The following is a 16,970-nucleotide window of genomic DNA, read 5'->3' on the forward strand; positions in this document are numbered from 1 at the left end:
CTCTAATCAGTGCAAGAGTGAGTGAATCCCCGTAGACATTAAAAACCTGAACACTGTGACGGTTTTGGTCTCTATTGCTTATATTCACCTGTGTACCAGCTGGACTGTGGTTAAACTTTGGTGTCCCTAACCTGTTTCAATTTGTGTTGAGGCTTGAAATGTGCATTATCAGCTCTCAGTCACGTTGAATGAAGCTGGGCCCTTTTAGCTCTCTGCAAGACTCGAGCTCAGCTAATAGAAACTGGACTTCTCCATCAGGTTTGTGGTGTTTGTGCATCTGTAGTATATTTTTAATGAAACTCTCTGATTAAGAATATGTCTTTCTGGTTGCTTTGTTGTGGATTGGCATCATCCCTCCTTGGCTTTCTACCAGCAAAATAGTTTTTAATTGACACCCTTGGCCAAATAGCGACATTTCTATGTGGCATCCACTTCAAGTCTCTCCGGTGATGACAAGTGTTTTGCTCCTTTTGTTTGTGTTATTATCAGCGTAGTTGTTCTTACCCTGAAACTAAGTTGGATCGGCTGGTGAAAAACAAATATATCAGTTAGTACGAGAACACACAGAAGTTTTTCAGCATGTGAAAAATGTGTACAGCTTATTTTGCATTATTCACATAAATTCTTGAAGATAAATTCAGGACTTTGGTGTAGCGTTATTGTTGCTCATGTGTAGTCCACAACGGCCACCAATCACTGGAATTATTCCTGGAGGGAGCATCTTCTGGGCCTCGCGTGTCTCTGTATTTCATCACCTCCGAGACACTTCAAGACACAGATGATGGTATCTGCCCCTGGTCTGACTGCTCCCTCATAAACACCTCCACGCACACACAGACACACATATACATGGCCACGCATGGACACGCAGCTGCTCGCACGGCCACATTAATCTTTAATGGCTTCATTTATTTTCCCATTCGACCCCTCCCACGCCGGCCCGTGAACATGTCAGCGCTGTGACGTATTGCTGCTGTCTGCTCAGAATTCATGCGGCGCTTGTGACCAGAAAAATCAGATAAATCAAGTCTTATTCATGGAGGTGCACACGAATGGAGTCGTCACACTCTGCCTGAAAAAAAAGTGTTCCCACTACAGAATACCAATAATATCAGCAAGGCACAAATATAACATCTGGTGTGACAGTGCGTGGTGTTTACTGGGAGCATGAAGAGCTTCCACACCAACTTATTTCAGATTTTAGGACGGATCCTGATATTTGATTGTTTTAACTCGTATTCAACGTTCAGTTTGATGATTTAAAATGCAGATTTACATTCTACAATAAATTATTACATTGGATTCTGTAGCTCTAATGCACTTCTGGCTCTTCCACAGTGTCAGAGGAAGACAGTCATGGCAGATGGCTGCTCCTATCTGAGCCTAGTTCTACTGGAGGTTTCTTCCTGTTAAAAGGGAGTTTTTCCTTCCCACTGTTGCCAAGTCTTTGTGCATAGGTCATCTGATTGTTGGGGTTTTCTCTGTATCATTGTAATATAATTTCTCTCCATTACTTAGACTTAACCTTAAAGCACCTTGACGTGACTGTTGTGAGATGGTGCTGTGTAAATAAAACTGAACTTGAATAAGGTTTTGTGGGGAGCCTTGCTGCCATGTTTTTTACCAGCTTTCGACGGGGAAACTGAAGCAAGACTGGACTAGACTAGGCAGGCAGTGACACTGTTAAAAATACACTCAGGACCAATTACAAGGACTTTGGTTTTATGTGATTCAGCCCCAACTGTCATGGAAGAATTGGAGGTCATGAAACTCTGCTGTGAATAAATTTAGCAACAGTTTTCTTCCATTTTTTTTATTTTCAGATTTTAAATCACTTTACAAAATTACTTTGTCATTTCAAGAATGGTAGAGATTAAAAAGATTCAGATTGTTGGATCTCAGCTGTTTCTACTTTTGTTATGAAGTGGCTATATGGCAGACAGGATCTAGACCGAGACGCAGGACTCAGGAGGCAGAAATGAACTTGAACTCAGCTTTAATGTTGGTCATTCAAAAGGGTAAAAGAGAAAGTACAAAACACTTGACAATCAGCTGAAATCTCCAAGGGAAACCAGAAACGTACAATGATGAGCGAGGACATGACACCGGACCAGTGGAGACGGAGACAGCAACGATGGCGAGAGGAAACAGGTGGGAGGGCAGCTGATACTAAACCCAGAAGATGAGACAAGGGAAGCAGAACGAAATACAAAGTGAGAGTAATAATAGACTAACAAAATAAAACAGGAAATAACTAACAATGAGGCCAAGGCTCAAACATACAAACTTGGTACAGAAAGAGGGAAAAACTCCAGAGAAGACTGAGGGAACAGAATGGGAATGACTGCATGTAAATGTGAAAGTATGTTTAAAAGAGACGTTGACAACTTCTGAAGAGGACACACAAACACTAAGATATAATAGAACGCTAAAGATGAACTATACAGAACGATAATCCACCAAAATATGTTAATAAAAAATACACCTTCACTTCTAGGAAACGGTGTCTCTAAAACTGCCTTTTCTAAAAGCAGTTATCCTGGAGAATCTTTGTTGAGGAACATAAAAGTTATCTTCTTTTAAAAAATGATTCAACTGCAAATAAAACGGCAGCTCCAGACATCTGGGCGATTTGATAATAGAGAGTTTTAAAAAATGTCTGTACAATTTGAATTTTTTAAATGGGCTAATAAAGGTGGTGGAATTAGAATAAAGTGGCACTGGTTTTATCCTTTAAACTAGTGCGTTAAAGCAGAGTGACAGCCGGCAGCAAGGCAAAGAGCTTTTTGTTCTTTTTATTCCAAATGAGAGCTGGGATTTCTAATGTGAGGCTTCTGTTTTATCTTCACTCACTTCTCTGCTGGAAAGAGTAGAGGGAGGGGTGACATGCACTGAGGCTTACACTTCACTTTACATCTACGTGCTGCATCTCTAACTGACTGAGCAGGAGGCTTTTAAAAGTCACCAGAGCTTTCATGGGCTGCTGGAAATAGTTATTTGTCTTTCTCTAACCTTCAATTTCACATGAAAAAAACTGAGAAATTAAACTTTTTAAAATGCAGATTGAAAAGAATAAAGTACTTGTTCCCATTTATTTCCAGCATGGACTGAAATATTGTAAAATATATTGACACACAAAGTGAAACATCCGATGCTGCTGATCTTGTCGTGACAACTGCCGCCCATTTGGGTGAAAACCAAAGCAGAACAGAAGCAGCTTCACCTGTAGCAGTGATTAAGAGGAGAGTCATCTATCCCATAAGGCCGAGCTGGAGCACCACTTTGTGTAAACAGATTTTATTTCCCTGAATGGCTGACAGGTTGATCTGTGTAATGAAAAGGGTTCTCGAAGGACCAGGAGTGTAAACATCCACACATCGGGGAGTTTTGTGCATTAAATGCCTTTTAAATAAAAAATACACATCGAACAAACTAATCTGTTTCTGTACAGGTGAGTGTGCTGTTAAAGACTTTCAGTAGCTTCAAAACTAGTGTTGCACTTTGTTTCTACCAACATTAGCAGCATATATTCTTTATATATATATATTTTTTTATATTTACTAAGAAATGGCTTCTTTCTGTATATAAAAGAATGCCAGTGTACACTCAAATATTTATGCCCAAAATGCTCACTAATCTGTATACCATATTTTCCACGGCGCACTTAATATCCTTTAATTTTCTCAAAAATTGACAGTGCGGCTTATAATCCGGTGTGCCTTATGTCTGAATTCTGGTTGTGCTTACTGACCTCGAACCGATTTTATGTGGTAGACGGCGCTCAAAAAATCTGTCAAAAAATGTTTTTGTACGACCTTGGTAAGCTACGAAGCCGCACCTCTTGATGGATTGTTGGAGCGTTACAGCTACCATAGTCAGGAGCCTCGCGGAGTATCCTGTCTAAAACTCCGTCCCTTCAGGTCCCAAAGTCAAACGAACACTGCGGCATCACTGAGAGTTAAAAACTGTCTAAATTCTTTCGTCTTTATTAAAATGATCAGCGTTGCTGCTTTACCAGGTGTAACAATTAATTTTAGCATCCAGGCATCCATGAAAATGATGGCGCGATATGGCAACCCCGCTTCTGTGAGTCTGCCCCAGGGCAGCTGTGGCTACAACTGTAGCTGCCTCCACCAGTGTGTGAATGTGGGAGTGAATGAATAGTGGAATTGTAAAGCGCTTTGAGGGCCCTGAAAAGCACTATATAAATGCAATCCATTATTATTGTCATTAAAACAGAATTTATTAGATTTAACTGAGTTTGAAGTTAGCAGGGAGTTAGCTCGCTAGTTTTCATCTAAACATGATATAGCATGTTCTGACTGAGAGATTTCTGAAAAAATTAAGACGTACAGCTCTGCTGTCACTTCCAACATAAATGAAGACAGAAAACTAAACAGCAGTGACGTTTGTAGGGTTACTGAAGTTGGGCTAGCTGGTATATAATGATGTGCTACGTTAGCTAGCTACACAGCTATGTTAGCATAGCATAAACACAGTGAAGCTGGAGGATGAACGCTAACCTTTTTCCACTTGTTAACGTGAGCGTTCCCGATGGTTATGGACAAATGCAATCGCAACGTAGGATGTTGTAAACGGACCAAACTTCAGATCATCCATCCACAATACGAGGTTAGCCATTAATATACTGCAACAACATGGGAATAGAGCAGCTGCCAGATAATTCAACATTAATGAATCAATGGTACGGAAGTGGAGGAGGCAAGAAGAATGAGTTGAGAAAAGTTTGACTTATCTGACTGTTTTGTTTCGCTTAATGCGCCTTACAATCCGGTGCGCCTTTTTAGTCTGAAAAATACGGTATATAGAGTTGTTAAAAACAGTAAATGTAATGGAAACCGTTCAAATGAAACCTACTTGATGGGTATACATTGATTTATACCAAGTATATTTAACTTCATGGTTAATTATTTAAATAACGAAACCCTTCATTTGATATATTTGAGCTGTTTTATGCTCTTTGTTTATGTTTATGAGGACAAAGAATGTAGCAAAAAAATTGACATTAAAGTCATATACATTTACCAGCCAATTTATTAGGCACACCTTTTCAACTGCTCTTTGAAGCAATTATCAGCCACTCACTTGGCAGCAGCTCATGAATTTATGCATGTAGACGTGATCAAGACAACCTGCTAAAGTTCAAACAGAGCGTCAGAGTGAGAAAGATTTAAGAGACTTTGAAAGGTGACATGGGTGTTTGAAAATCCCAGTAGATCCCTGTCTGGCACAAACACTACCATTTCTGGGATTTATGGAGAATGGTCTGAAAAGAAGAAGATATCCGCCGAGCGGAGGTTCTCTAGGAGAAAATGTCCTGTTGATGTCAGCGGTCAGAGGAGAATGGCCAGACTGCTCTGAACAGGGAACAACTTTTTTTATAACCAATGGATTTAAGTAATTTTCCTGATGACTTTCTGGTCTTAGTCATAAGTCTTGTGTTTTATTGAACTTGATGAACATGGTGTTCATTTTGTAAATGATGGTCTTCCTCAGAGTCAGAAAAGGAGGAGGAGCAGAATGTGGCTCCAGTACTGTATCTGTCATCACCTGTTAGCTTTTGGTCTCTTGTAGGTTTGACAGTCTCATAATAGAAATGTCAAAGATTTGACGGGTTGAGAGGGACGCTGGCTTCACCTGTACAAACACACTCCATCGCTCTGAATTGAGGTTAAATGTCTGCAAATATTGTGTCTCACATAATTGGAATTTTTTTCTTTTAGTCCTCATCTGTCGTGGTACTTAAAAAGCCTGTCTCACAGCGAGGAGTGTTTGGGGTTCCAGAAGCGTGTCAAAATGTTTTGAAATGTATTTAGTCATGCCCATTGATCTGCACCTGATGCTTGGCTGATTTGATGTCCCTGAATGCTCCAGTTTACACGACCCGCTGCTGCTGCTATATTGGTGCTACGATCGATCAGGGCCCAGGGTTGAGGACCACCTGAGCATTACTTTGTATTTTAACAAGCACGGCACTATAAGTCATATGCAGGAGATTTAGGAACTCAGAATGTCAGAAACAACCAGAATATGGGTTAGCTGATGGCCTCGTTTAGGCTGTCGTTTTTAATACACGTCATAAAAACGCAAAAGTTAGTCGTGAGTGTGAATCCACATATCGGTGTTATTTTTGTCCATCCAAAGAAAATCAGAAAACAAAAATAAGATTTATGTTTTTCTCAGTTCTTCAGGAGTCTAACATAAGAAACAGCCTGGAGTCAAGAATAAGAGCTGGCATCATTCCCATCTTACAAAGGCCTGGTCAGTGTTACATAAAAGATGTTGAGACCAGTGTTTCTCAGGCTCAGATGGAAGATTTAGAAAATACTTCCTATGTTCTTGGTACCCAGGAGAAGCTTGGCAATCACACTTCTTTGCAATTCATGTTATCACCGCAATTCTCAACCTGTTCAATGCATTTTATACCAAAACAAAGTCTGTTAAGCACATTATCTGAGCAAAACCTTCCCTCAGTTCAACAATCACTCTTGCTATGTCCGATTAAGATCCGAGTGTAGTAAGATGTTTATATTGTACATCAAAGAAAAAGAACCCCAATGAACCACCAATCCATTATGAGCAGCGCTTGGCAATGGTGGGGAGGAAGAACTCCCTTTAAACAGGAAGCGGCGTCCAGTAGAATCAGAGCCAGGGGCAGACATGTTTGAGTTTAAGACTTGGGATGTTTGAAAGAAGAGATGGTTGCTGTCCAGGTGTGTGCTAAGCAACATGTTAGCATTAGCCAACACCTTCCAGTAGATGGTAAACTGGGACTGAGTGCTGTTGGCGTGTCCAGTTTGGGTGAAACCAAAAGACCAGCAGCTTTTCTCTTGAGCTGGTCCTTAGTTTGTCTGCACTGGTGGTTTGTTAGGGGAAATGTGTGTGTGTGTAAATCATTTACAACTTTTTGTGCGGTTATAAGTTGAAGTTGTTGTTTTTTTTATTGGCATGTCATTTGGGAACCACAGCTCTCTGCAAAACTACTGAACTTTACACAAATAAGATGATTTCTGCTTTTCCAAACAGTGAGTCTAAAGATAGAGGGAAGTATATATGAGTTCTGAGAACAGTGAAATTGTGGGTTATTAATAAAGTTTCGACTTTGGAGGGGACTTCATTTCTGGGTAACAGTCTCGTGTTTTCTCTTTTTTCAATAATGTTGATGTCTGAAACACACACACTGGGTTCCTTCATGAAACAAGAGCAGTTGCTTCTTTCTCTCACTGAGAGTCACTTCACAGCTTAGAGGAGGTGATGAAGAAAAGCTGAAGGAATCTAAACAGCAGACAAAGCTTATTTTTACATTATTATTTGCCCCGATTGTTGCTTCTTCTTTTTTTCATCTCAAATGTGTGTATCCGTGTGTGTGTCTACTATATCAGTGATGCGAGCTGAGCTGAGGGCCGCTGTGCCTGCTGACTGGAGCCGTATAGATCAGCAGAGTGTTGGAGATTATGTCCATTGATCGGACAGGAGGGGTTTGTGGTTTGATTCTGTGTTTTGTGATTTCAGGGGCCGAAGGAGCCGTGTTCAGCAAATCAGTGGAGACGCCGCATGTCAGAGCTGAGCCGTTCAAAGAGCTGCGGTGAGTCTTTCCACGGCACACAGCAAGCGCTCGGTCTCATGCAATACATGAACAGATGTACCCTGAGTTCACGTCAAAGCTCACAAATACTGCAGCAGTGTAGTGAAATAAAGTGCTCACAGAAAACCAGATCAATCCATCACATCGGTACACCGCACAGATGGCACAAATTATGGGAATTAATTAATGGAAAAGCATTTGAATGAATGTGAATCGGATTGACAAAACTGAGGTACACTTCAACTGCACTCCTATGGCAGGAGCGTAAAGATTACACTGCTTTGATGCCCTTTCTGACTTTAATAATACCAATAAGTTGCAAAAATGATCACCCTCTTGTATTCAGTAAGACTTCAGAGTATAACCGAGACCACAAACATATCACAAAACGCGAGGTTTTTATTCACATAACAGTTAAAAGGAGCTGAGAGCCTTTTTCACACAGACTTCTACACAATGAGGCTTATTTTGCAACTAGAAAAGTCGCCCCCTGTAGGCCATTAAAGAGAATGCAGGATTAAGGCACTTATGAGTTGTTTTACTGCAGTACTTAAGTGGTACAGCAATAAAAATTAAAACAGCTAATATGATTATTCTGGGAGAATATTCCATTTTTAATAAAAAGTGGTTAAATCTTGGCGATACTAGTTCCCTGACATTCTCCCATTAATTGTCATGGTCCTGGGTCTCTGACACACTATTTGAAGCCTGTTCTGGATTTTTGGTTTGGTTATCTGGAATTAGATATGTTCAAGGTCCTGAAACCCTTTGACTTTTGTTATGTATATGTCTTGGTTCTTCATGTTAGTTCCCCTTCGTTTCCAGTCTGTCCTAATCTCGTCTCTGTGATTGGTATCACCTATGTGAAGTCATGTCCCAGTCGTGTCCCTGTGTTCTGTCTCCATCGTTTTCTGTTTTCCCCGTCTGTTCTGACAAGTTCATGTCTTAGTCTTAGGCTGTATCCCAATTCACGGTCTGCAGCCTTAAAGGCCGCATTTCAAGGCCGATTACGTCACAGCGGTGCGCCGAAGGCTGTCCCAATTCAAAGGCTGCTCGAAATGCGGCCCTGAAATGCGTCCTTCATTTCCCTGAATTTTAAGGATGTGGCGGTGTAGACTTTGTGGCCCAACATATCCCAGAATGCATAGCGCGGCGGTGGGTGTGGATAACTTTGCTGAAAAAAAACGGCGGATGAGGGGCGGCCGAAGAGTAAACTTTAAGTAAGTACTGAATATTATGTCACTTATTTATGTGCAAATGTTTAATAACGAAGAACATTAAAACATTACTGTTGGCCACATGTCGGCAAAGTTATGTGACATTAGTGACGTTTGTACTAACTTGGTTTTAAAGCCTTTACTTTAAAATATACGCCGTTCAATAGCTGAGCTTAATCAGAGAATGATCAAAGCTCATGTAGAAACAAACAAATGAACAAAAGATTTTCTCCTTCATTTCTGTCAAACAAAGCTGTATGACACGTTTCCAGCTGTTAGTATCATGGTTGCTAGGCAACCTGGGCAGCGCAACGGAGGCTAGACCGTCCCATTTCACAAGCCTCGCACTTCCGGCCTTAGCGGTCTTTGAGTACGCGGCCCTTGAGGATCGTTGAGGCTGCGTACTTTAAGGCTGCAGACCCTGAATTGGGATACAGCCTTAGTCTCTGAGCTAGTCACTTCCTGTATCATTTTGATTCAGGGTCAGTTTCACGTCCTCATCAGTGATGAGTCTGTTCAGCTGTGTGCTCCAGGTGTGTCCACTCTGCCCTAATCTCCTCCTGTGTTCATGTCGGGTCCTCTCATGGTGTGTGACTCTCCAGTCGTCGTTTGTTCCTGTTCGGCTCCATTGTTGTTTTCGGGTTTTTGTTTCCTTCGCCTTTTTACCCGCATTTAAATGAAGCTGTGATTTTGACGTCCTTCACACTTTGATCACCACACGCTCGTTCACATGACAATACCAGTTCCCTGACATTTTCCCCAAAGAAAATCCTGATTAATTCAGCCTCGCAGGTCCCTTCTTGTAAAATTGAACAGTGAACTGTTGTAAAACAATGAACAGAATAAACCACTTAAAGCCAGATGATGACTATGATGAAAGATTTTGAGGTAGAACAGCTATCAGTCAAATTCAGCTCAGACTGAGTGTGTGGCTCCGTACTTCGTCGTTCCTCTCCACGGTGTACATGGTGTGTGTTTGCATGTGTGTGAGGCGTGGATGTCTCCGTGGTGTAAACATCTTGTTTATCATCTTTCTCCCGTCTGTGCTGTCAGATGTGATGACAGTCAATCAGAGCAGAAAGTGAGCGAGACGGATTCCTGGTGTGACTGTGGATAACGGGACGTAGGGATGTCTGCGAAGGGAAAAAGGAAAGTTGGAACAAGAAGAGATAACGTCCACACGGTCAAGATTAATACTGGTCAGCGAGGGTAGCCTTTTTCTGTTGAGCTCTTGTTTATTAATAATGTTTGTTCACCTATTTTACCTGATTAGACCTCTCCTCAGGACTGACGGGGTGTGTAGAAACTAATTGGTGTCTTTCTCACTCTCCTATTGCAACCATTAAATTTGCTCCACTTCCCATCACAGATCCGCCCACGTATACTCTACAGTAGCAGAACGCTAATCAACCAGAACAAATGCTGCGAGTGTGTGGGTGGGTGTGTTTGATGGGTATGTTTTGATGGAGAAGTGAGTCTTATTTGCCTTTACTGAAATACAGACTTTTTCACTTCTCATTCGTGTCCGCCCAAGAAGCTCGTTTGTAATTCTGTAAACCAGAGGCTATTTAGGTCTGTTTCTCTGTGCGTATCCTCCTGGGTGATGCCACCGCTTATCGCGGAGGTGCTTCACCAGGCAAAGTTTATATAAAACTACATTTAAAAAACAAAAAAGGTCATTACTCACTAGGTATAACGTAAACAGCAACAGACCTAGAATGCCTTGTGGCGTTTCCATCCCATTAGTAATGCGCAAGCTGAGTAGAAGTTTCTGGCCCTGCTTCATTTATTTGTAATGTGCATGGAGAAGAGGACATTACAGTCAAAACTAATTTAAATTCTTAAATCAGATAGATTTAAAGGTGTATTACAAATATCTGTAAAGTTATGACCCTGATTAAGGATGTGATGTGATGCTGTCCAGAGACTGAGGGCGTCAGAAAGTATGCTGACCTTTACAAAGTAGTTTTGCCCCAAAGGAAAATCAAATTTTAACCTTCCAGACCAAGTTGTGTTTGTCTTAAACCGAACAGATATAGAAACTCAGTTGCTGTTTTTTAGAGTGCCACCATAAAAACGTTGCAGTTTTCCCAGCACATCCATATGCTTACATCATTAATTATAGATCCATCAGAGCACTTTTTTATGCAAGGTAGCTCATAATGTAAACAAGTTTAACTTCCAGCCCTGCTAAACACACTCAGTACAGACTTATATATATCTTTTTTTTTTCTTTTTTTTTTTTAAGGCAAAAAGTCAATCCCCTGATGCCCTATATCTACAGTCGTGATCCAGAAAACAGTGGTTGGAGACAATGGCACCTGTGTGCAATGAACTTCGCTCTCATTGTCTTTGAAACAGCTGCTATGAAGATGAGAACCAGGTCAAAGCAAGTCCTGGTGTGTTGCAACAGTCAAAGCAACAATAGGATGGAGTCAGTCCACTATCAGTTTGTAATTGGTCAAATTGGCAGTTAAAAGCAATCTGTAATCTGCCAATTAACTGTTATAAATCGCTCATCTGTTCCCATCTGTTGCAAATCTGTTGCTGTTTGCATACACAGAAATTCGCATTAAGCAGAAATTCACATGAACTGAACCCAGCCAGTTGGCAATCTGTCTGGCAAATTTTTGCAAACCTTCACTAATCTGTCTGAGAGTGACTGCACTCAGTCCAAGTTGGACCAGGATTGTTTGGAGGCATGCTACCTCCCACCGGGCAACCTGTGCAATTGGCTTGCCATCAAAACTAGTCATCCATAGGTTGATAGTCTTGTACACTCAATGCAGTCAACCACCAGTTTGTCATACTCGTGGGGATGTTGCCGTGCTGTTTTTACTGTGACTGAATCAGAACAGCTGTTTCAAACAAACCCTGGTGCTGTACGTTTTGCAAAATGTGTTCAGTGTGGAGTTTCTCGTTGTTGCAACCTGGTCAATTACTTAATTATTTTCTACAAATAAAGCTCACTGCTTTCATTGGTATTGTTCATCTTCTAGCTTTCCATATCAATCCCAAAAGTGAAAAAGCAGCTTGGCAGTACTTCCTCATTTTATTTGGCTCCATCTACTCGATGCGTTTTAGCAGCACAGGTTCTCTGTCAAGGTGTCCTTGGTTGTGAGCTTTTGCCGACATTTTTCCTCAATACTTGAAGTAGGGTGTTGTTTTTGCACTGCAGCAAAGGACACAAAGGACGAGAACTTTCTTTTTGTAATGCTGCTACCTAAACATTGATTCTTACAACTAAAATTCGGTGTATCAAAGTAAGTGGACAGTTTCTTTACTCTATATGTAACATGTTTAACTGTTCTGGCCATGCAAAACAACCTAAACAAAGTAACCTAATGGCATCCCATAGATTAACCCAGGCAGCAGTAAGCTGTTTATTTTGCTTTATCACATGCACTATATAGACAGCAGTATTGCGTGAGCCTATCTACACATTACACCTACAGGAGCATTTACGACATCCCATTCAAATTGAGCCTTGTGCAGCTACAACAGCTTCCACTCTCCTGGGAAGGCTTTCTACAAGATTTTAAAGTGTCTGTGGAAATGTTTGCCCGGTCATCCAGAAGAGCATTTCTGAGGTCAGACACCAACGTGGGACACTCACAATCTCTGTTCTCGTTCATCCCAACGGTGCCTGATGGGGTTGAGATCAGGGCTCTATGTGGGTCAATCAAGTTCTTCCACACCAAACTCATCCAACATTTCCTTTTTGGACCTTGTTTGAAAACTCCAAAAATTCATGGTCAACTGAAGCATTAATATTTTCCTTCATTGGAACTAGGTTTAGGCTAAAGCCCAAAAAACAATACGTGGTGTGTTAAAACACTTGTCTATAAACAGTTCCAACGAGTAGTCATTTCTGACAGTCCTGTTTTAGCATGTACTTCGTCTTCTTCCATCTTATCCAACAGAAAGCAAATAACAGTCTTTGGTTCAGATCCAGTGATTTCAGCTTGCTTGTCACCATCTAAGCCTTAGTGCCTCATCTCCCCTCCAGAAGAAGTTGGCTAAGGCTTAGAGCTGTTAATACCTCAGTCCAGCTGAAGTAATAAAAGATGTAGCTTAGATAATGCTGTCAACAGACAAGAATCTTCTTTCTTCGCTTATTAACCTCTCAACATCCACGTGTTCATGTAGACACCATTTAGCAGTGGGTTGCATTTTTAACTACATGCCAAACAAACAGTTTCAGAAACTATAAAATGTATCCTTCAGAGAAACACTCTTACATACCTTTTAGTGTTAAAGTCCTTTTGTTTTTGAGATGATAAGAATATATGTGGATCTTTACTTTACCCTAAACCCACAAAGTGAAATGTGAATCATCGTGGAGAGATTTTGGGCCACTCTTCTTTAGTTTTCATTTAGTTCCTTTCAATCAGAGGTCTGGACTTTGGCTGGGCCATGGTAACACCTTGATTTCTGCTGCAGATTTCCTGCTGTTCTTGGGATCATTGTCCTGCTCCTGATCAAACTTGTGGTCTGACTTTGGGTTGAATTTATGGTAACATTATAGTAACTTAAAGATTATGGCTTTGGTAATGCACACCTGAATGCTTCACACCTGCAAACAACCAAAACTTCTGCTTTTGTAGAGGTGCTCACACTTCCTGATGATCAGCTGTTCAGCTACATATGATTGACAGCATGTAGCTGTTGAAAACTTTCTTTATCACATGACTGCAGAGTTTCCATTATTCTTTTTAGGAATATACTTGGACTTGCCTCAAGGCGCATCAACATGCCTCGAGGCGGTCCAGTACACCATTTGCAACCACTGGATTAACCTACCATGACCCCAGCAGTTACAAAGGTTTGGCCTTAACACAGCAGCACTCCAGCTACAGCAGACTTTCCAGCATTAAGCAGACTGCAGTGCTCTTTAGACGGAAAATGTTCATGTTGTTGCAGTAAATGTTATATGCATGATCTTTCTATCTATATAGCACAATGGTATTCTTTGATCTGAATTGAATGAGAGGGACAGCGGTGGAAAGACTGAAGTGAAAATGAGAAAATCTGGAGAAAGAAAAGGGGGAGAAAAGGGGTGACAAAAGTATGGAGCGTGAAGATTAAAGAATAAGAGGGGGTGAGAACAAAAGAGACGCAAGTGACAGTGAAAGAGTTTGAAAGTATAAGAAACTGGGAGGGGGGGGGGGGTATTAAGAAAAAACACAGTATGGAAAAAATGAAAGAGGATCACTTTTGTCCGAAAGTCTGAGATGAATAGAGTGACAAAAAAAAAAGAGCGTGTAAGAGAAAAACGAGACAAAAGGGGATTTTGAAGAGAACTGAAATAAAAAGAGCTTCGTGTGATAGGAGCGAAGCTATGGAGACGACTTTGATGGGATTTAGGGGTCAAATAGAAAACGACAAATAACTAATAAGAGCATTTCAGTGGTGTTTGCATTGAGATGAATTGAAAGCATCAATCACTGCTGCTTCCTTTCTGAATCATTCGTTCAAATAATAAGAAAGTGATACTTTTACATCACTGATGCAATACATCGTTTCCTAGGTGACACTCCAAAGCCTGTCGTCAGGTCACAGTCCACACAACACAAGAGTCTATAGTCAGGCGTAGTTTTTCTTCCCTCTTCCCCTTTGTTGATGCATCTTTGGTGACAACTAGCCAATTGAGAATGAAATATGGCCCAAACTATCCAATTATGTCAGAAAAAGGCGAGCGAGCTCGTTGGTGCATGGCTAAAATCTAATCTTACCCTAATCTCTCCCAGCTCCTTGGCAGGTAGCAATCGAGGAATCAAATCCTATTTCAGGATATCATATTAACCCCTAACACATTTTCGGGCAGCCAGACACACATCCCAGCCAGAGCCGCCGCTTCTTCATCAAGCCATAACCGTTACATCCATCTGCGTGGTAATACCTTGTCAACAGGATGTGTCTTTGCATCTGAAGAATGCCTTTGTGATTCGCCCGCACTGGCAAATTTGAAAGCGCAGCTTCATTTGTATCCTGACCAACTGAGAGATAAAGGGAATATATGTATGAAGCAATATAAAGGAAAGCGAATGCAGGAGGGGAAGAGAACAAAAAAGCAGAACAGAAACAAAATGGGAGCATCAGTGAGAAGAACTTTTTCTCCCTTTGAATGAAATAACACGTGAAGGTCCTCATGGAAACTTTGGTAGACTTGCATTAGCCTGATCTGTCCCTCGGTTCTTCGTGTATCTTGTACTGGGACTGAGACCATGGTGATGGACAGAAACAAAAAAGGTTAGAGACAGTCGGGAACCCAGCGTTCCCTCCAGTAACTCCAGTAACTCTTCTTCTGCCTGTATTGATTACATTTTTATAATTTTAACGTTGTTAGCACCGTTAGACACTCTAATGATGACGCAAAGGCTTCGACAGGCAAGTAAAACCAAAATAATACTGAATACTAAACAGTTTTTTAAAAATCCTAATAAATACTTAAAATATTAAAGCCAGTAAAGAAATTACATCCGTCTTCCTGTACCGTGTATGTTCTGCTGCCTTTGAAAATGAGGCTAGTTTCTGCCTGCTTTCCCTGCGACTGCACCTCCTCTTGTAACCACACGTGTTAGGTGTAGCGTGAAGCTGGAGAGACCGGTGGAGTTAAACAATATCGAGCTGATGACATGTTGTGCTGCCGTAAGTGCAGTAAAACCTTTCCAACAAGCATCAGACAGAACATCACAGCAGCAAAAGCAGGAGAGCGAGACGCAGACGGGAGCGTGTTAGCCGTCATGTCAACTCTCCTGACCACAGTTTGTGATTCGGTGAAAAACATATTGTAAAGGAAAAGCTGCTGGCAGTGCGCTGCTGCTAATCCATGACACAGTAAACCATGAGCAACATAGAACTGAACTGAATAGATCAGCCCGTGGTCACGATATCCAAACCAATCCAAATATCAGCTCAGTGCATCCCTACTAACAGGTTCATCATTTTAACTAGGCCTAATAAAACAAACTGAAAATGAAAGTGAGTCTGAATAGAACTGAATTCAGTCGGCTTCTATTTAAACCCCACAAACTCCCACGACTCCAGGACACACGCGCGGTCTTTTCCAACACCTAGAACAACAGTGTAGAGTCACAGAAACAAACCAACCCCCACATCACACAGTTCTCCCCCAGCCTATGTAACCTCAGAGAGGTGATTGCTGACTCGGTCCAGCTGCCAAATGAGGGTAATGAGCAGCAGGTGCGTCCTGGAGAGAGGGCAGAGTGAAAGAGAGACAGAGGGGTAGGAGGAGCAAGAGACGAGGAGGCGGAGAGAGAACAGCACCACACCCACACAAGGGCAATTTCAAGAGGAGGGCCCACTAGGGCCGTAACATCCCCGTGTGCTGATGGTAGAATGATGAACACAGGGAGGAAGCCAGGTGCAGCCATTTATACATACAGGTTGGGATGATGAGGGCAGTGTAGAGGATTAACAGTTTACACACTGTAGAAATGCAATTTCTTTATCGAAGCTAGCAGTGAAGCACACCTGTTCGTCATCAAATAATGAAACACAGGGCGGCTCCATCTTAAATCACCTGATAGGTCACATGACCACAACCAATGGGAATAATATCCAATCAGAACCACGTCTTATAGAGGACAAACAGCTGATCAATAATCTAGGAGTAATACATATCTCCTCGGCACAAAAAATCAGTGCTGAGAAAGACGCCAGCCTCACGGCGGTGACGATGTGCGCTGATTCTTCCTGTTTTAAGGTAAAGAAGAAGAGCATGAAGAGATCATATGGAAACAATCAAGATGCAAAACTATAGAAAACAGAATAAATAACCACACACAACAAAAACTCTGTGAACGTCCTGAATTTGAGCCTTACTTCAAGACGTTTTTGCTGCTGCAAAGAGACACAGCCTTGATAGTCATGTGACAGCGGTGCGGGCCAATAGAAGAGAAGGGGCCAAACTCCAAAGCTGTCCCACAGATTAATTTTCAGACTGCTTTTTATGCTTTGGACAGATTTAAACACTTGCTTGAGGCTCAGTGTGAACGTTCACAATGAAAGGACTTGACCTTAAAGGTGCTTTAAAATCACCTGTTCCTTTTGTATTAAATAACTCTCACGTGGACGTCCGCTCTGTCTCGTGTTTTTATTGTCCTCTAGAGTACTTCAGCACG

The 16,970-nt window shown here is 41.5% G+C and overlaps 1 protein-coding gene across 2 annotated transcripts in view; it reads left to right on the forward strand.

Annotated features, from left to right (window-relative positions):
- Positions 1-16,970, forward strand: part of sgcd (sarcoglycan, delta (dystrophin-associated glycoprotein)) — a 449,906-nt gene that overhangs the window by 413,965 nt on the left and 18,971 nt on the right. For both annotated transcript variants that reach the window (XM_026182769.2, XM_026182768.2), the window contains one exon: positions 7,534-7,606. In XM_026182769.2, the coding sequence (XP_026038554.1) occupies positions 7,534-7,606 (73 nt within the window). The remainder of the gene's footprint in view (positions 1-7,533; positions 7,607-16,970) is intronic.

The sequence above is a fragment of the Astatotilapia calliptera genome, chromosome 10 (assembly GCF_964374335.1).
Source record: "Astatotilapia calliptera chromosome 10, fAstCal68.1, whole genome shotgun sequence".
Taxonomy (NCBI): domain Eukaryota; kingdom Metazoa; phylum Chordata; class Actinopteri; order Cichliformes; family Cichlidae; genus Astatotilapia; species Astatotilapia calliptera.